Source organism: Papio anubis, chromosome 1, assembly GCF_008728515.1.
Source record: "Papio anubis isolate 15944 chromosome 1, Panubis1.0, whole genome shotgun sequence".
NCBI lineage: Eukaryota > Metazoa > Chordata > Mammalia > Primates > Cercopithecidae > Papio > Papio anubis.
In genome coordinates, this window is record NC_044976.1 from 92,020,187 (window position 1) to 92,038,788 (window position 18,602).

At 37.6% G+C, this 18,602-nt stretch overlaps 1 protein-coding gene across 1 annotated transcript; it reads left to right on the forward strand.

The window, feature by feature from the left end:
• Positions 1 to 543: 543 nt before the first annotated feature.
• Positions 544 to 18,158, forward strand: DR1 (down-regulator of transcription 1). The gene is made up of 3 exons (XM_003892215.3): positions 544 to 1,487; positions 8,785 to 8,948; positions 16,048 to 18,158. Exons 1-3 carry the CDS (start codon positions 1,268 to 1,270, stop codon positions 16,192 to 16,194), a joined length of 531 nt encoding a protein of 176 aa, XP_003892264.1. The 5' UTR covers positions 544 to 1,267; the 3' UTR covers positions 16,195 to 18,158.
• The last annotated feature ends 444 nt before the right edge of the window (positions 18,159 to 18,602 follow it).

Sequence of the window (18,602 nt, forward strand, 5' to 3'; positions counted from 1 at the left end):
CCGAATAAGGTCTATTAGACATCTTCAAAAGCCTTCTCTCCAGACGACGCAGAAACAGGCACACGGGATTCTGTGCTTTCCCCACCTCCCACTCCCAAGCCCAGACCCCATTCTTCTCACTTTCAATCCTCATTTGGGCTCCTAAAAGAATAGCAAAGAGAGTTCTTTTATCAATACCAGCGCTCCTCTGTCCCCAAATCCGGCTAGGGAAGGGTTCGGAGGCCTCAGCTGCTGGAGAGAGGGTAGAGACGATCCTTCCTCGCCCATCTAGCCAGCCACCACCCCTTCCCAGATCTAGCGTCCGGGCCCCTGACCAAGTGCGTGCTTGGAGCTCTCCGGTACAGCGAGGCGCGCGCTTGCCCGGCTAGGGCCCCTATGAAGGAATGGGATCCCGAGGTGCTTGCCAGGACCGCAGCAGGCGGAAGCTGCTGGCAGCGGGAACGGGCGGCTCCCGTCGGCGTGGGTGGGGGAAGGGCGGCAGCCACATCCGGAAGTCGGTCCGGGAGGGAGGGGGAAATCTGAGGGAACGAGGCTTCCGGCGGCGCAAAGGGTGTCGGGAGCGGCTTCCTGCAAATCTTCCCTGGCCTCTGGAGGGACCACCGTTGCCGCCGCTTCGGCTTCCACGATCTGCGTTCGGGTTACGCGGCCACGGTGGCAGCCACTGCGACTCCCACTGTGCCTGGCTCTGTCCATATTAGTTCCCAGGCGGCCGTCGCCGTTCCAGCAGCGGCAGCGGCGGACATGTTGTGAGGCGGCGGCGCGGGTGTCTGAAGGATGGTTTGGCCGAGGCGGCGGCAACGGCTGCTGGCGGCGGCGGCAGCGGCAGCGGGGTCTCGGGCTCTATAGAGCCGAGCCCGCTGGGTACCCGCCCGGTACCGCGGCGAGGCCAGTGCCCCTGGATCTTGCCTCTGCTTCGACGCCGTTGGGGACCAGTTAGGCGACAGTGCCCGCCCCTCTGAGGAGACCCGAAGGTGGTTCCCCAGCCGCTCAAATTTCCGGACCACCGCGCTTTCCCCTCAGCCTGGGCTGTGCTCTCTCTAGAATCCTCAGGCCCCCACTTTCTTCCCAAACTCATCCTAAATCTCTCACACACGCGAGCGTTCCCAGCCCTCAAGCCAGCTCCTCCTCCGTTCATTTTCTGCACCCTCTTCGCGAAGCACCCCCCGGGATCACTCTCCGAGGGCGGCTTTTTGAGAGATCTCCGTGGAGTAGTGGACCAGAGCCGGGGAGTTTTTAAAAGCCGGGCCGCGAGAAACAGGAAGGTACTATGGCTTCCTCGTCTGGCAACGATGATGATCTCACTATCCCCAGAGCTGCTATCAATAAAATGATCAAAGAGACTCTTCCTAATGTCCGGGTGGCCAACGATGCTCGAGAGCTGGTGGTGAACTGCTGCACTGAATTCATTCACCTTATATCTTCTGAAGCCAATGAGATTTGTAACAAATCGGAAAAGAAGACCATCTCACCAGAACATGTCATACAAGGTAAGTCATGTGTGGAAATTGGTTTGAATGAGGGTCTAGGGGAGCAGTCTGCTAATCGCGTGACGCTTTCATGTCAAAGCCTTCATTCCTCTTCACTGGTAAGTAACTTAATGAAAAAGCCAGACTGGCATGTGGGTAGCCCGTGCTTTAAAAACAATCCCTTTGTAGCATTCTTGCAGTATTTTTCATCTAGCGAATACACGTAAGGAGTGCAAACATTTAGGTCAACGTCCCCAAAACATAAAGAGTGATCTCACTTTACAGCCAGGTAAGCCGAAGCAACAGGAATTGCTTGCCTGAAGTTGAACTTAGATAATAATTAAGGAACGCAGAAGTTCTCCCTTGGAAAATTAAAAATTCAGACAGAGGAACTTCAAGCATGGATGGAGACAGAGCGCCCCTTCCCCACCTGACCTTTCACCAATGTAGAGGAAAAGATTTATTTTCTGAACACATGAGTTAAAAAATTCTTAATATACGATGTGTTCAACGTTGTCAAGTTTATCGTTGTTGAATAAAAGGAGGTATGTTTTCTGCTCTAAAAATGGTTTGATGGTACGTTCATGAATGAGTTACGAAAGCACTCCTGGTCCATTCTGTAAGAAAAGGGTGAACTTTAAATTTTCGTTTTTTTCTTTTTGTTTGCCTTTATGTCGTTTGCTTTGTTCTATTCTGTAGAGATAAGTTTTAAAATCTTTGATTGAAAGTTTATGCAAGTTTTTTTTTTTTTTAACGGAAAATTTCCCTGTCCTTTCCTGCTGTCATTCGTATTTGGATGTATACACTTAGGCTTTTATTGAACAGCACTTCCGAAAGCTTCAACAGTTTCTTTTATCCTGAAAAGGATGTGGTCCCGTAATAGGGATTTGGGGGACTGTATTCTAATGGTTTGAGAGAGGAGAAACATATTTACTAGTCATAATGTTTCGGGAATGTACCTTTTGCGATATTTTTACATGTACTCTTGTGAAAGAGTTGTTCTCAATTTGAAGTGAGAACTTGCCTTTCGTAATAATCTAATTAAAAGTATTGATTGCTTGTGAAACCAGGGAAAAAATGGTTAATTTTAATCATTTTGGTAGGCAGGTGGTTGTCTGTCACTTAATTTTTATACTTTAACTTTTTAAAATGTGACTTGCCTGTTGTACTGAAGTAGAGAACACATCTGCTTATGTTGACCATATCCAATATTTTACTGTCAGCATTGACAAAAGGATTAAATGATTGATTTTTAATCCTTTATGACGTCTTGAAAGGAGTTTTAAAATATATCCTGCCATTTAAGTACATAAGGAGAAAAATCCCTAGGAAAAAGCATGTTTGATTCTTAAAACTAGTACTAGTTGTTTTTTTTTTTTCTACTTGATGTGCTGAATACTCTAGCAAGTAAAATGAAAGCCAAGTTGTCTGTTTTTTCTCTTGTGTATTTATTTTTACATTGTATGTGTGATTGCTGTCATAAGTCTTTCACAAGATTATCCAGCACAGATAGCTGTAATTTCTTTTTACAACTCATAAAAAGGAAAAAGAACTTTTTATCAACATTGCCTTTCTAATGAAAATTGCAAAAGATTTCAACAGGGTCTGCCTAAATATTTGTTTACACTACAGAAGTGGGGATCGTTCCAAAAACCTAATAACACATTACAGTCTGTCTTCTTGGGGAGAGTTAATTCTTTTCTAGGATATATTTAGATTTCTGATTGACATGATGGAATAGAAGTGCAGCTGTAGCAAGCAGTATGCTAAATAATTCAACTTTGGAATATGCTAAATTCAGTTTAATGTGTGAGTCAGAAAGCTATAGTGAAAAAGCATTTCCATTGTGTAATGAAGATGATTTGTTTTTGAAAATCATGTATTGACGTGTTATAGTCTTAAAATTTTACCTCTTTTTTTTGTATTATGCTATTGTTAGGTGGATAAGAATCTACATTTTCGCCCAAGAATTCTCCCTAATTGGGGTTGTAGACTTTATACATTTATAATCTCATATTGCTTAATTATTCCAAAGAAGTTTTGTTTTGAGAGGTTAAATTTTTAAAGAAATTCTTAAGGTTTATATGTTTTAGGTGTTTGAAGTGTGTTCCTGTACACTAATCATAATAGATAGGACATTTTTATACTTTTCTGTCAGCATTGATTAGGAATGTAGAATATATCCAAGTGGAATAAATAATGTACACTTTAAAGTGGTATGATTCTCACATGTTGAAGTTTGGGTTTTTAGTGATAAGTTTAATGAACTGGACTTTGCTTTAGGGCATTTCACTTGTTCATTTCCCACCTTGCTTTATCTTGTCTGAAAAAATTAAGCATTCTGAGATAGTTCTGTAAAATGCAAGTTAAAGTTGAACTAATTTGATCACCAGTAAATCTATGAAATAACTTAGTTAAAAAAATTTTTTTTTCTGTTTTGCTTATTTTGAGTTTAAGAAAGTAGACTTGGTATTGAAGATCATAGATATGTGAATAGAGGGAGTTCTAAGCTATAAAAGGTGTTCCTATTTTATTGCAGTTTTTTGTGAACACGTATTCTTGAATGAGTTCTAACATGTTCTGTTACCTTATAGAAAGAATTGACATTGAGAGTCAGCTTAAGTTCTGCACTGAGAATTCTTTAACCTTAGGCAAATCTTTTAACTAAGGTTTTCTTATTTATGTATAAATAATACTTGATTTCAGGTATTACTTGTAATTTTTGAGAATTAGTCAGGGGTTGAGAACCTTACATGAAATATCTCCCCTCCCATTTATGAGAATTGTAACTGAAAGTAGTAAAAGTTTGAGAGTATCTGAGAATTTACATCTTCAGCCACTGAGTTGCTCCAAGCTGTCTTATGTTGAAGGAGTTTTAAAAAAATTCCTGTCCGTCTCACACTGGTACCTTTGTAAGATAACATGAAAATGGATCACTGGAAAAGATGAGGAAAAGACCAACACTCAACTTTTTACTATTAGATTCAATAGACATACAATTATTTTGTCAAATTGCAATGAAGGTACTTAAATGCGTTGAATTTCCATGGTTAACTAATGTTAACCATTAGGAGCTGTTCCGGCATAAGTCCATGGACCACACTTTGAGAACCTTTGCTTTAAAGCCTAAAACCACAGTCTGTGTTGAAAAGTGGACATGAGTAGTAAATAATCATTCATACAGATATTTTTTCCGAAGGGACACATCTAATTTGCACTGCAAAATTTATCACATAATCAAATGCTTTTCAAGTTAGGATTTTATTAATACTTTTCTTAAAATTAATGTATCTTTTGTTTCTGTTTTCCTTCTGCCACCCTACAATTACTTACTGAATACAAGTATTTGGCATTGTGCTAGATGCTACTAAGGATATTAAGATAAATGATACTCAATTCCTTCCCTGCCATTAGTCTCTCATTGTTGTCCAAGATTTCCAGTAGTGATACCATGGAGGACATGGTTCTTAAGGGTCTTCAGAAACCTTTGCCAGGCTAATGAGCCAAGAAGTCACTTTGGCCTACATCCTCTTAATGTATTTTATGTGAAATACATTAGTCCCTTCCTTCCCACAAGCAAAAGAAAATGGAGAAATTAGAGAATGCTGATTTATATAGTATTTAAAAGGTACTGTATATCACATAATTTTAAAAATGAAAAACATGTTTTATGCATATGAAGTATGAAGTATTTCACATAAATTCATGTTATGACAGAACCTTTCAGGAGTACATCAGTTTGTAAAATAAGATAAGCCTATATGAAGATTATTGTTGCTTGGAAGAAATTTTTACTTTTTTTTTTGTTTTTTGAATAGCTGTCTTGTTAACATCTGTCTCTTAAGCTGAAAAATGTGCTAAGTATTTTTTCCCCTAATATACACCATGGACTTTTCTAGTTGTAGTTTTAAGATGCATGGCATAGGGTGATAGATAGTGATGTGTATTAGTTTTACCCACAAGTTTTTAAAAAAAATTTTTCTGTTTTAGAAAGATGAGATCCTTAGAAATAGAGCCATCAATAATCCATAAGGTCCCTTTGTACAAATTAGAAAAAGGCACTCCTTCCTTAAAAAGCATTCCTACTGTCTGCCAGAAAAAGTATCACAGTAAACATACGAATTTATGATATTTACAATAAGAATGGCCTTGTAGTATGTTGTGTATGAATAACCTACATAACCGTAAATGGTGGCCCTGCTTGGGAGCCATTTCCTTTATCCTTTAATATTCTCTCTGTGTATGATAACTAATACATGATAGCAAATGATGTAAAATATCTCCCTATTTAGAAGGTATTATGTCTAGTTATTGATATCTGTTTGCCAAATGTGTTTAAAATTAAAGTCAATGCAATTTTGAAATTAAATTTGTGGCTGCTCCTTTTCAACCATTTTATTGAGAGTATAGTTTTTACATATGGCAATTCTTTGAATAAAATTAAATATTAACCTTGGACCTACTTGCCAGTTTCTTGAAAGCAGTGTTCTCAGCCTTAAATGTTTTTAAAGGTAGTTATATATTTAAAATTTTTTTTTAATCCAAGCCCTCCATGGTTAAAAAAAATAGCTTGGATTGGATTTTCTTTTTTCTTTTTTTTGAGACAGAGTCACGCTGTCAGGCTGGAGGGCAGTGGTGTGATCTCGGCTCACTACAAACTCTGCCTCCCAGGTTCAAGTGATCGTCATGCCTTAGCCTCCTGAGTAGCTGGGATTACAGGCGTGTGCCACCACGTCTGGCTCATTTTTGTATTTTTTGTAGAGACAATGTGTTGCCATGTGAGCCAGGCTGGCCTCTAACTCCCGACTTCAAATAATCCCTGCACCTTGGCCTTCCAAAGTGCGGGGATTACAGGCATGAGCCACCATGGCCGGCTGGTTTGGATTTCCTTAATGTCTGGTGTAGTAATTTATGGTATTTTGAAGGGTTGTCTCTCCATTGTGTTGATTTGTTAATTTTATAAATGTAGTATTTTATAAATATACTTGTCGAGCTTGAATTTAAATATGATATTGTATAGCTATACCTTCATTTTTAGCTGTACACTTATGAGGGTACTCTTTTACATTTAAAATAAGATAAAAAATAAAATAAAAAATAAAGATGAGAAATACGTAGTCTGAGTTGGTTAAGTGATTCTTATGTGCTAGACACTGTTAAATGCCTTGTATTAATTACCTGTTGATTCCCACAACCCTGAAACTAATAACAATGTGATATTTATTGTTTTATTTTTAATTAAGAGGCAGGGTCTTGCTCTCTCACCCAGGTTGGAGTGCAGTGCCACAGTCATAGTTCACTGTGGCCTCAAACTCCTGAACACAAACTCTTCCCACCTCAGCCTCCCGAGTAGCTGGGACTACAGGCACCCACCACCACGCCCAGTTAATTTTTTGTATTTTTAGTAGAGACAAGGTTTCACCGTGTTAGCCAGGATGGTCTCAATTTCCTGACCTAATGATCTGCCCGCCTCGGCCTCCCAAAGTGCTGGGATTATAAGCGTGAGCCACTGTGCACAGCCATGTTGGCGAATTTGATATACAGAACTTAGAATAATGCCTTTCTGAAGTTTTTAGGGAGGTCAGGGGAGGTGAGTTAATTATAGGACAGTACTATGCTTTTTGGCATCAGGTTATTTCTAAAGAAGGTTGATGAAGACAGCTTAACATTTGAAATAATTAAAGTTGTAAATCATTTAAAATGTCTTAAAAACCACAGTTTGCATGGGCATGTCGATTTGTAAAGGTATATTTGACATTGTCCCAGAAGAGCAAATTCCTGAAGTTAGAAGTGAGAGCGTATATACTAAAAGGAGTCTGGTTCAACGTAATGCCTGAAAGACTTCAAGAACTGATCACCTAAATTGATTTACTGTGTTTTTCACCACCTATGTTTCATCATTGGTTCACAATACAAAATATGCCTTTGGTGCATTAGTCAATGTACCAAAATTATAAGATATAATTTTAAATACTGTGAGCCAAAAGGAAATTTTATGCCTTGTCTTTTCTGGATTACAGAAGGTATTTAGAGTGTGTGATTTTTTTTTTTTTTTTTTTTTTTTTTGAGACAGGGTCTTGCTCTCTCATCCAGGCTGGAGTACAGTAAAGTCATGGCTCATGACATCATCAATCTCCTGAACTCAAGCAATCCTCTCACCTCAACCTCCTAAGTAGCTGGAACCATAGGCACGAGCCACCACACTTCACTAATTTTTTTTTTTTTTTTTTTAGAGAGGAGGTCTTACCATGTTGCCAGGGTGGTCTTGAACTTCTGGACTAAAGAGATCCTCCCACCTTGGCCTCCCAAAGTGCTGGAATTACAGGCATGAGCTACCATGCCCAGCCCACTTTTTTTTTTTTTTGAGACGGAGTCTCGCGCTGTCGCCCGGGCTGGAGTGCAGTGGCCGGATCTCAGCTCACTGCAAGCTCCGCCTCCCGGGTTTGCGCCATTCTCCTGCCTCAGCCTCCCGAGTGGCTGGGACTACAGGCGCCCGCCACCTCGCCCGGCTAGTTTTTTGTATTTTTTTTTTTTAGTAGAGACGGGGTTTCACTGTGTTAGCCAAGATGGTCTCGATCTCCTGACCTCATGATCCGCCCGTCTCGGCCTCCCAAAGTGCTGGGATTACAGGCTTGAGCCACCGCGCCCGGCCGAAAAATTTTTTATTAATGCTTCTTGTCTCCTTATAGTCTTCTTTCATCTCAGTTTTTTGCCACATCATTTAAATATGTTTTTTTTTTTTCCTGTTAAGTTTTGTTTTCAAGAGAAACCTGTTGGCTGACTCTTAAGTGCTGAATTTCATGACTTTCATTTCCACCAGTATTTTTTAAACTTGGCAGTTTGAGTATCTGCTAAAAATAGCTTCCTGTTGGTATATTGGACAAAAGAAAAACTTCCCTTCTTTTATTCTGTCCTACCAGAACTTAGTAGAGAATGTGTTACCAGCCTACTTTTTCTAAGTCAAATGACACAAAATGTATTTTCTTACTAAAACCATATGTTCTTATAATGGACTTTTTTTTTCTCCTCGCTTACAGGAAATGCTTTGGTCTTTTAAAAATTAGAATGAAAAGTGAAGGCATGTGCCTTGGTTCTTCAAGTTTTAACTGATTTGCCACCTAATTTTTAGCAGATTGATAAAATATTTGTCTTGGCTGCCCAGACAATTGTTGTACAACTATAAAATAGGTAAAATTATTAAAAAACAGCAAAACATTCCCCTCCCCTAAAGAAAAGTCCACAAAAACTTTATGTTCCACAGGTTGGGGAAAGCTATATTTTATCACCCTTTCATATTTTAATATTTTAATTTCTCTAGCACTAGAAAGTTTGGGATTTGGCTCCTACATCAGTGAAGTAAAAGAAGTCTTGCAAGAGTGTAAAACAGTAGCATTAAAAAGAAGAAAGGCCAGTTCTCGTTTGGAAAACCTTGGCATTCCTGAAGAAGAGTTATTGAGACAGCAGCAAGAATTATTTGCAAAAGTAAGTAATTTATTTAAATTATTTTTCTCTGAATCCTACCCTGATTGCTAACTGAAATTGCTTCCTAAATTAACAGACATACCCAGAAGATTCCCTTTTTCTAGGTAGTTGATTATAGAATCTAGTGTTCAGAGCTGACCAATTTGACTCTGGTTTATGTGAATGTAAATATTTGCAGCAATCTGTTTTCTAAAGAGAACAACTCTAAATACCTATTGAAATTTCACTTTGATATTTTTTTCAGACGGAGTGACCATTTTAAGGCGTGAAAAGTATACATAAATGTTCTTAAGATTTAAAATGATGAGCTGATGAGAAAATTCTATATCAGATTTTATGATGCGTGGCATACAAGCAAAATCTGATTAATATCAACTGTGTAGTTAAATTAGGTATTTAATGTACACCTTTGAAGCATTTTAATCTTAAAAAAGTATTTTAAAGCTAGTAGAGCAAAGGAAGAAAATGTTTTCTTCCTTGCTTATTATAATTCTAATATCTAGACTCTGAAGAATTAGAATCAAATACTAATATTCCTCTGTTTCAAAAAGAAAAGGGAGGGGAATTGGTGGCAAGGCTGTTTTTTCCCTTCTAAGTTCTGGCCTCTCATTTGAAATTATAAGGCAGCTTTGGATTGAATAGAAGAGAAGTTGTAGTAACCATTAGAACTGGGAAGTATCATTTTAGGTAAACTCTTCCAGATTAGTCCTGTAGCTGATCTCTCTGCAGCCATAACAATCAGTTTGGTTTATATCAAACTGCATTTGAGTCTTAAGTATGGTTAGTCACTAGACACCAAGTACCATTTAAACTTAAGGTAAAAAGAAAAACTTACATTTATTGAGTTCTCACCACGTGTTAATCACATTGCCAAGTAATTTACTTGCATTATCTCATTTAATCCTCACAGCCTATCATAGGCACTAAAGAGGAAAAGCCTTTGAAGCAGGCGTGAGTACATGCAATGTTATAATCCATATGAATATGAGGTACGAAAGAAGAGATGTTGGTGTTTTAAAAACATTAATGGCATTTATTGATTTATGCTATTGCAGACCACCTAGAGAATGCTAAATTAAACATTTGGTGACAGAAGATGCTCTCCTGGATACTTTAAATACATAAAAACTTGGCAGAGTTTTTATGAAATATAAATTTTATTGTATTCATTTACATATTAAAAAATAGATTCAGAGGTGGAACAACTTGCTTGAAATTATTTGTCATTTGTTCTACAGTTACTTACTGAAGTCCTTACTATTTACCAAGCATTGTGCTAGGTGCTAGGCTTACAAGAGTGAACAAGGAGACAGGGTTCCTGTCATTATAGAGCTTAGTCAACTGGGGAAGATTGAGTGGGAAAGATTGACTTAAGCCGGGCGCGGTGGCTCAAGCCTGTAATCCCAGCACTTTGGGAGGCCGAGACGGGCGGATCACAAGGTCAGGAGATCGAGACCATCCTGGCGAACATGGTGAAACCCCGTCTCTACTAAAAAATACAAAAAAACTAGCCGGGCGAGGTGGCGGGCGCCTGTAGTCCCAGCTACTCCGGAGGCTGAGGCAGGAGAATGGCGGGAACCCGGGAGGCGGAGCTTGCAGTGAGCTGAGATCCGGCCACAGCACTCCAGCCTGGGTGACAGAGCAAGACTCCGTCTCAAAAAAAAAAAAAAAAAGATTGACTTAAATAAAACAGTAAGTTCAGAAAGTTAGGAAGTGTTGGAGTCTGTATTTAAACTTAAGTATTTTGGCCCAAAAGCCTCTACTGTTTCTACAATACCATGCTAATGCTCTAGCCTCCATTTTATCTTCTTAAACTTATTGTGGGGCTTTTAAATAGAATATGTATTATCCTTGTTAGGGCAAATTATAAAGAAATAATTGACTGCCTGCTATATCTGTCTTCACCTCTCTATCCCAATTATCTGTTTTTTATTCCTCTTTTTTATCTCCCTTGTTTCTTACCCTGGCTTATGTATGAAGATCTCTAGTATTTCTTTGCTTTTGTGAGGATGACCAGCGGAGAGGTAAAATTATAGCAGTTGCCTAGTACTTCTTCCCTACAGCACTGAAGCTCTAAATGTGAAAGAATGGATAAGTAAATATATCTTTTTTGTCACTTTCATTTTGTTTCATCTTTTAGACTTTAAATATTAACACAATGACAGCCTCATTTGAAGCTAGCAGCAAATATTTGGAGGGAGGGAACCTTTAATACATCAAGATTAAAGTTAACTTTAAATTACAAATGAGTCATTTTAATATGTGGGAGTGAGTATCTTAAAACATAATGAAAACCTCCAAAAGAAAAGTGAATTAGGAAATATATGCCTGCTTACCTGTCTTTCACTCCCCAATTTTAGAATAAAAATACTTGGGATGGATTGAGTAGGGGGCAAGAGAGAAAAAAATATAGTAGAGTAAATATCACTGAAAAACGTTCAATTTGTGGAAATGAATACAAGTAAAATTTTATCAATCAACTTTTTTTTTTTTTTTTTAAAGAGACAGGATCTCACCATGTTGCCCAGGCTAGAGTACAGTGGCTATTGACAGGCTCTATCAGGCACACTTGAGCCTAGAACTCCTGGGCTCAAGGGATCCTCCTACCTCAGCCTCACGAGTAGCTGGGACTATAGATGTGCGCTAGTGAGTCCAGTTCAACAGTTAGTTTTAAAGGCATGGAAGTGCTTTTATGTTCAGAGAAAAGTATCAGAGCTGATACAGGGGCATGGTATCTAAAAGTCAATTAAATTTGAATTGTAACTAGTACACAACTTTGCAGACCATTGAATAAACTACCAAATCAAGCACCTTTGCAGTAAAACCTTTGTAGAGACTTGAAATTATTTGAATTTTTTCCATGTCACAAAATTATACCAATTTGTAATTGATTAGACCACAAAATATAGGTATGCTTAAGTTGGTTAAATTTACATATTTGATTTGCCCTGCAATTTTCTTATGAACTCTTAGAATTTTTTTTTTCTTTTTTTGAGATGGAGTCTTGCTCTGTTGCCCAGGCTGGAGTGCAATGGTGCTGTCTTGGCTCATTGCAACCTCCACCTCCCAGGTTCAAGCGATTCTCCTGCCTCAGCTTCCCAAGTAGCTGGGATTACAGGCATGCGCCACCATGCCCGGCTAATTTTTGTATTTTTAGTAGAAACAGGGTTGCACCCTGCTGGCCAGGCTAGTCTCGAACTCCCAACCTCAGGCGATCTGCCCGCCTTGGCCTCCCACAGTGCTGGGATTGCAGGCATGAGCCACCGCACCCAGCCTTAAAATGTTTTTAGTGAAGCTCTGTTAGTTGGTTTTGAACTCTGGGTATTCCTGCCATAAAAGTAAATATGCTAGTGTGTTAGAATCTACTATTTTTCCTATTTCTTTACAAAAATGGATGACAATCATCGTTAGGGAGAGTGGCTGGTTTCTAATTTCCTAAGCAAAATAAAGTTTTTGTTTACTGTAAAAATTGTCTTAGCCTTGTTTTTTCTAATCTCTATAGTCTTTTCCTTACTTATTTTTTTGTCTTTGCCTTTAACCATATACGGGTCTTCTGCATTTCCTTGTATCCCCCAAACCCTTTCATCTTTTGCTATAATGATCTGTGTTACCCACCAAGCAAGGTGGCACCTTCCTGTAGTCCCAGTTACTCAGGAGATCGAAGCAGGATAATCTCTTAAGGCTAGGAGTTCAAGGTTGCAATGCATAACAACTATGCCTGTAAATAGCCACTGAACTTTAGTCTGGACAACATAGTGAGACCCTGTCTCTAAAATAAGTAAATAAATAAGTAATGATCAGTGCTACCATTTTTTGAAAACATACAATCACTTATTCCTCAAATTTAACTTCTTTCCTATCACAGAGACATTTAATCACGAAATTCAGTAATTTTTTTTCCTTTCAATTCTTACTCATCTGTTTTTTTAAAAATAACATTTGATGTAGACCTCTTCCTTTATTAGTCCCTGATACTATGGTTATGTGGGTAGCTTTCCCCCAAGGTAATAGCTTTTCTTCTTCCACTTCCCTACTGCCACCTACACCAGCACCACCCAACTCCTGCCCTTCAGTCAACAAATTTCAAGTCAGAATTAAATTAACGTGTCCCTACTGTCTGCAAGACATATGTGGTACTGTAGATATACAAAAATGAAGACTATATCATTCTTCTTAAGAAACTTAGTATCTAGTAGGGGAGGTATAATGCAGACACACTAACAGCTGTTACGAGATTGACTACTTAGATGAAGAAGATAACTATAATATGAAGCTGGGCTGGGTGCGGTGGCTCAAGCCTGTAATCCCAGCACTTTGGGAGGCTGAGGCGGGCGGATCACGAGGTCAGGAGCTCGAGACCATCCTGGCTAACACAGTGAAACCCCGTCTCTACTAAAAATACAAAAAAATTGGCCGAGCGTGGTGGCGGGCTCCTGTAGTCCCAGCTACTTGGGAGGCTGAGGCAGGAGAATGGTGTGAACCCAGGAGGCGGAGCTTGCAGTGAGCCAAGATTGTGCCATTGCACTCCAGCCTGGGTGACAGAGCGAGACTCCGTCTCAAAAAAAAAAAAAAAAAAATGAGGCCAACCACTTATGAGAAAGATATTCTGGCTGGGCATAGTGGCTCATACCTGTAATCCTAGCACTTTGGGAGGCCCCGGTGGGAGAATCACTTGAGCCCAGGAGTTCGAGACCAGCCTGAGCAATATAGTGAGATCCTATCTCTACAAAAATAGAAAGAGAGAAGGAAAGAGAAAGAAAGAAATCTCAAGTATGGAAACATTACATCAATTTTTGGGGGTGCAGGAGTATGCCAACTAGTAAGCAGTTAGCTTAGCTCCAGAACCACCTTTCTGTGCTCTGCTTTGTGACTGGACCTAGTACTCTGTAAGCCACATGTTTCTTTGCTAGCTGACTCTCCATTAGACTCTGTTGCCAGTATGGGGTTCTCGTGGGAGATTGCATGGATGGAGGAAGAGAAAGGGTTTTCTCCTTTTACTTTCTCTTGTCTTTCAGTTCCTTTGAACAAACCAGCAACACTTCTTCATCCTGGTTACATCAGTTTTCCTGTAGCAGAGACTGAATCCTGTTTGCATTTTCTCTAATACACAACCCGCCTGAACCCGCACTCCATCCCCCGACTCTGGCGGTGTGGATCACAACCCTTGGGGCCCTCGTCCAAGCACGGATATATTAGTACTAGCTTATCTATGCCCATTCTTCCGAGGTCTGAGTTTCAGTTCCATGAAGTGGTTTCGTTAAGTGTCTACATTTTAAAAATTCCAGCATTTTCCTCTATTCCCCCAGTTTTAGGGTTGGTGGCTGCTTCCTGTAGCTACTTTCATGACATCTTAATGTTCTCTTCCTGCCTTTTCAGCTGCCTAAAAACAACTTTATACTTGTTTAACAGTTCTTTATATTAAATTTTTTCCATTCCAGTAACTCGTGTGACTTCTTTCTCATGATTATACACTGACTGATACTAGGAGGAGAAAATAGTATTTCAGTTTGACTTGAAGGAAGGGTAAAATTTCAGTAAGTGGCAGGAAATTTCACATAGGATGAATGTCAGCATGAGTAAAAGTAGCAAAGATGAGGAAGTATGGTGTAAATTTGGGAAACATTTTGTATTCTAGGCTTTTTTGAAGCACAAAGTGCATGTTACAAGAAAAGACTATAGACAAGTTGGGGTAGACACTAATTTGGAGGACCTTGAACTCTAGGCTAGGAAATTTGGATTTGATTGATAACAAATTTTTTTTTTTTTTAAATGAAATAATGACCTGATTAGAATTTATATCTAGAAACGTTTGGATAATAAAGTCATGACAGATTATTCAGAAGAGTGAGGATTGTATATGGTAAAATCTTAAATGTTGCTGGTTATGCTGGGCATCACTGTTTTCCTGTAGCATGTTCATTCAGAAAATACTGAAGGCCTTTGTGTTAGGAATGCAACAAAGAATATGGAAACAATTTCTGTTCTCAAGTGTGGTGGAAAAAAAAGATATAAACTTAGATAATTCTAGAACAAAGTGGATGGATATGGGAATGCATAGGGAATTATGGTATATGAAATAGAGCATAAAATATGGCCTGGAAAGGTCAAGAAAGACTAACTGATTTGCATTTCAAATGATGACTAGGAATTACCTATGCATAAAGGGGAGGGTATGAGCTGGACTTAAAGAACAATTCCCAGAACAGACAGAAAAGGAGAAAAGGATTGTTTTGGCAGAGTCTAATGGGAAATTGTAAGACCTTTTTAAGAACAGGTTCGTTTTTTCCCTTCTTGGTGTGGTTTTTCTACAAACAGATAAAATTAAATTGTGAAGGAGCCTTAGCTGTTTCTTATGTAATTCATTTGTATGCATCTTGGTTTCTAAAATCCTGTGGTTGTTTTTAATAGAGGATATATCAGATGAATGGATTTTAAGTAGTATCTTTTTACTAGTGTGTATACGGAAAGGATATGTATATTTGTATGTGTACGTGTGTATATGCAAATGTGTGTGCTTACAGAGAGGGAATGAGGGACACAGAGATAGGCATATCGTAGGTTAGGGAATTGTAATAGAAACTCAGAAAGAAATATTGGGGTAACTACTGCATACATGTATAGTACTTCCTTCATATGAGGTAGAGGTACTATACTAGAGAACTTTTAAACCATATAAATTTTAGATTGAAAAATGTTTATATCAAAATTTAATTTGAGGGTACGGAAGAGTCAAGTGAAGTGAAAGGAAAAGTACAGGGAAAGAGCTAGAGGGAATATTGTGGGTTTTGTCAACTTTTTCAACTTCTTCAGTTGAACCAAAGGTCATAAATTACGTGAAATAAAAGAGGGCCATTTATAAGAGACCCAAGTTTGAGAAATGTCTTAGACCTGTGTAGTTAGAAAAAAGCAATCTCTAATTATATTTACCTATAGAGTTTATGTTCTCCAGGTGTGTGACAATTACATAGTAGTTGGACAATATCCAGATGTATGATGATAACTGTCTGAAATTGGCCTAATCTACATTTAACGAAAGTGTATATATTATGGGTTTTTAAAAAATTGTTGTTATCATTTTTTTAATGTTTTGGTTGTTTAGGCTAGACAGCAACAAGCAGAATTGGCCCAACAGGAATGGCTTCAAATGCAGCAAGCTGCCCAACAAGCCCAGCTTGCTGCTGCCTCAGCCAGTGCATCTAATCAGGCGGGATCTTCTCAGGATGAAGAAGATGATGATGATATCTGAAATTCACCAGCTGAGTTTCTATTTCTTCTATAAATGTTTTTCCCTGCACAACAAAAACAGTGAAAGAAATGCTTATCTGTAATTTTGTATGCATCTTGGTGGACTTGTCATTGGTATTCTAGGGATGTCTGCTATTAAGTTTCATCTATTGTGTGCTATACATGTAAAAACTGTCTCTTTGAACTATTGAAAATTTAAGGTTCAGTATAATATCAATTTTGAATTTTTAATGGTGTTTATGAAATTTTAGATAGCAGCAAGTCCTTCATTTGATCAATAAACAGTGTTACAGAAAACTTCAAGTTTATAAAAATACAGTGAAATTTCTACAAAGCTCTAAATCTGCATTTGCATTTCCTCTGCCCTTTTAACTAAACTAAAACTTGTGAATTTTAAATTATTAAGGGGGGGTGCTGTGTGAATCAGTAGACATTGGATTGGGTTGGTGAAAGAGTTCAGTTCTGTAGTATCTGAATTTGTCTTTTAAAATGAGAACATATATAGGCAATAAATATATATGCTCAGATCAATATACTTGTTTAGAAAAACTTCAAGACATTAAAAAACTAGGAAGGAGTATGTTTAATAGTAGTTGTATAAATTTGGTGGTTATGTTTTTTTATTTTGTTTTTGTTTTGTGTAGAGGTAAAAACTATAGTTTTATTACAACATAATTCATTTTGAGCTCCACTATGACATTTCAAAGACTGCCCAGTTTGGAAGTCTGTCATGATTTATACTCTTTCGCTCTAATTCAGTAATTGTTGATAGTATTACTTACCTAGTCCATCCATACTCATATTATTCAAATATATAGGTGGGACTTTTGAAACAATTGCATTGATTCCCTTGGTTTAACTGAGGTTCATGAATATTCAAACCTTTGCTGGGGGAAAGAAACGAAAGTTAATGAGCATGCTTGCTATGAGAGAGGGATTTTTAATTTAACTTGTAGTTATAGTTTACTTATTGTTTTTAGAATTACTTTTACATTTTCCCGACTAGATGGCCTAGAGTCCAACATTACCTTTTGAGATGACATTATTGTCTCCATCATAATTGAGTGATAGCTTTAAAAAAAAGATTAGTTTTGCTTAAGAAGTTGTGTTACAACTGATCAGCCCTATATGAATTAACTGATCAGCCCTATATGAAACGTAAGTTGTGTTATAACTGATCAGCCCTATATGGAACATAAATAGTTTCTACGTGCTTATTAAAAGAGAGAAGCTTTAATTTGGTTCTAAAAAATAAAGTATGGTAGTGATTATAGGAATCCAGGATGTTGAAGAAATGGGATAGTGTCTATATTTTGGAAACAGAAAGGAAAAGTCACTTAAGATAGTATTAAGTAATTAAATTCCTATGTCAGTTGCCAAATCTTTTAAACTTATGTATTCACCAAGCCCAAAAATAGATTGTGGCTCCCAGGATTTCAATTTTAATTGGAGAGCTAGGTAAGTAAAGTTTTATAACTATTAGGTTTCTTAATGATCATATTTTGCAGTTTTAGTAAAAGGGAAATATTGTTATACATTTATTAAATATACTTCCCCCATGAAGTGAAAAGGTTAATTTTGCTGAATGTTTTAAGTTGAAGTTACTTCATGGATGTCATACCCATGAAGTGCATTTGGATGAGATAGAAGAAATTGTTTTTTAAAAAGTTTAAGTACCAAAGGTAGTCTAGTCTAGAACAATAATAAGTTAATACGTGTTGGCTTTTCTAATTTGTACTGTAACATCCTTATACTTTCTATTTTAAGTATATCTGTTTCTTAAGTAAACAACTTAGATATTTTCCACACCTTTTTTTTTTTCGATGCAGAGTTCAGGTTAATTAATATTTTACTGCATCTGATAATGTATTATACGTTTGAAGCCTAGTGACTTTTCATTTTGACATTCTTGTGATTTCATATGCTGTATTCTTCAAGCAATAAAATTGTGATGTGTTTTATAAATGGTTTTTATATTTAATGATCTATAGAGAGATTTCTATTATTACAATTTTTACTAGTTTCAAGAATCTTAGGCCCAGAAGACATTTTGGTCATTTGGTATGTAGTACCTGCCTTTTGTTTTTGTTTACTGTTATTTCAAAAAATGTGGTTTTACTTGTGTTTTTGTAATTTACAGTCGTAAGATCGAGGCATAACAAAGGTACTTATGCAATATTTTATTTTTAGATTTTTTTTTTTTTTTTTTTTTTAGCATTTGAGAGTCACTGTTATGTTTTGCCAGTTAAAATTTTTTAAATCTCTTGAAGAGAGAAACTAAATCTTTAGCGTTCTCGAGAAATAAAGTTATTGTTCAGTAAGTATTTTTCCATCCCCTTGAATATATGTTATATATCTTTTTCGGCAGATTATCAGATTAATAAGTGTTTAAAAGGCATCGGTTTTTAA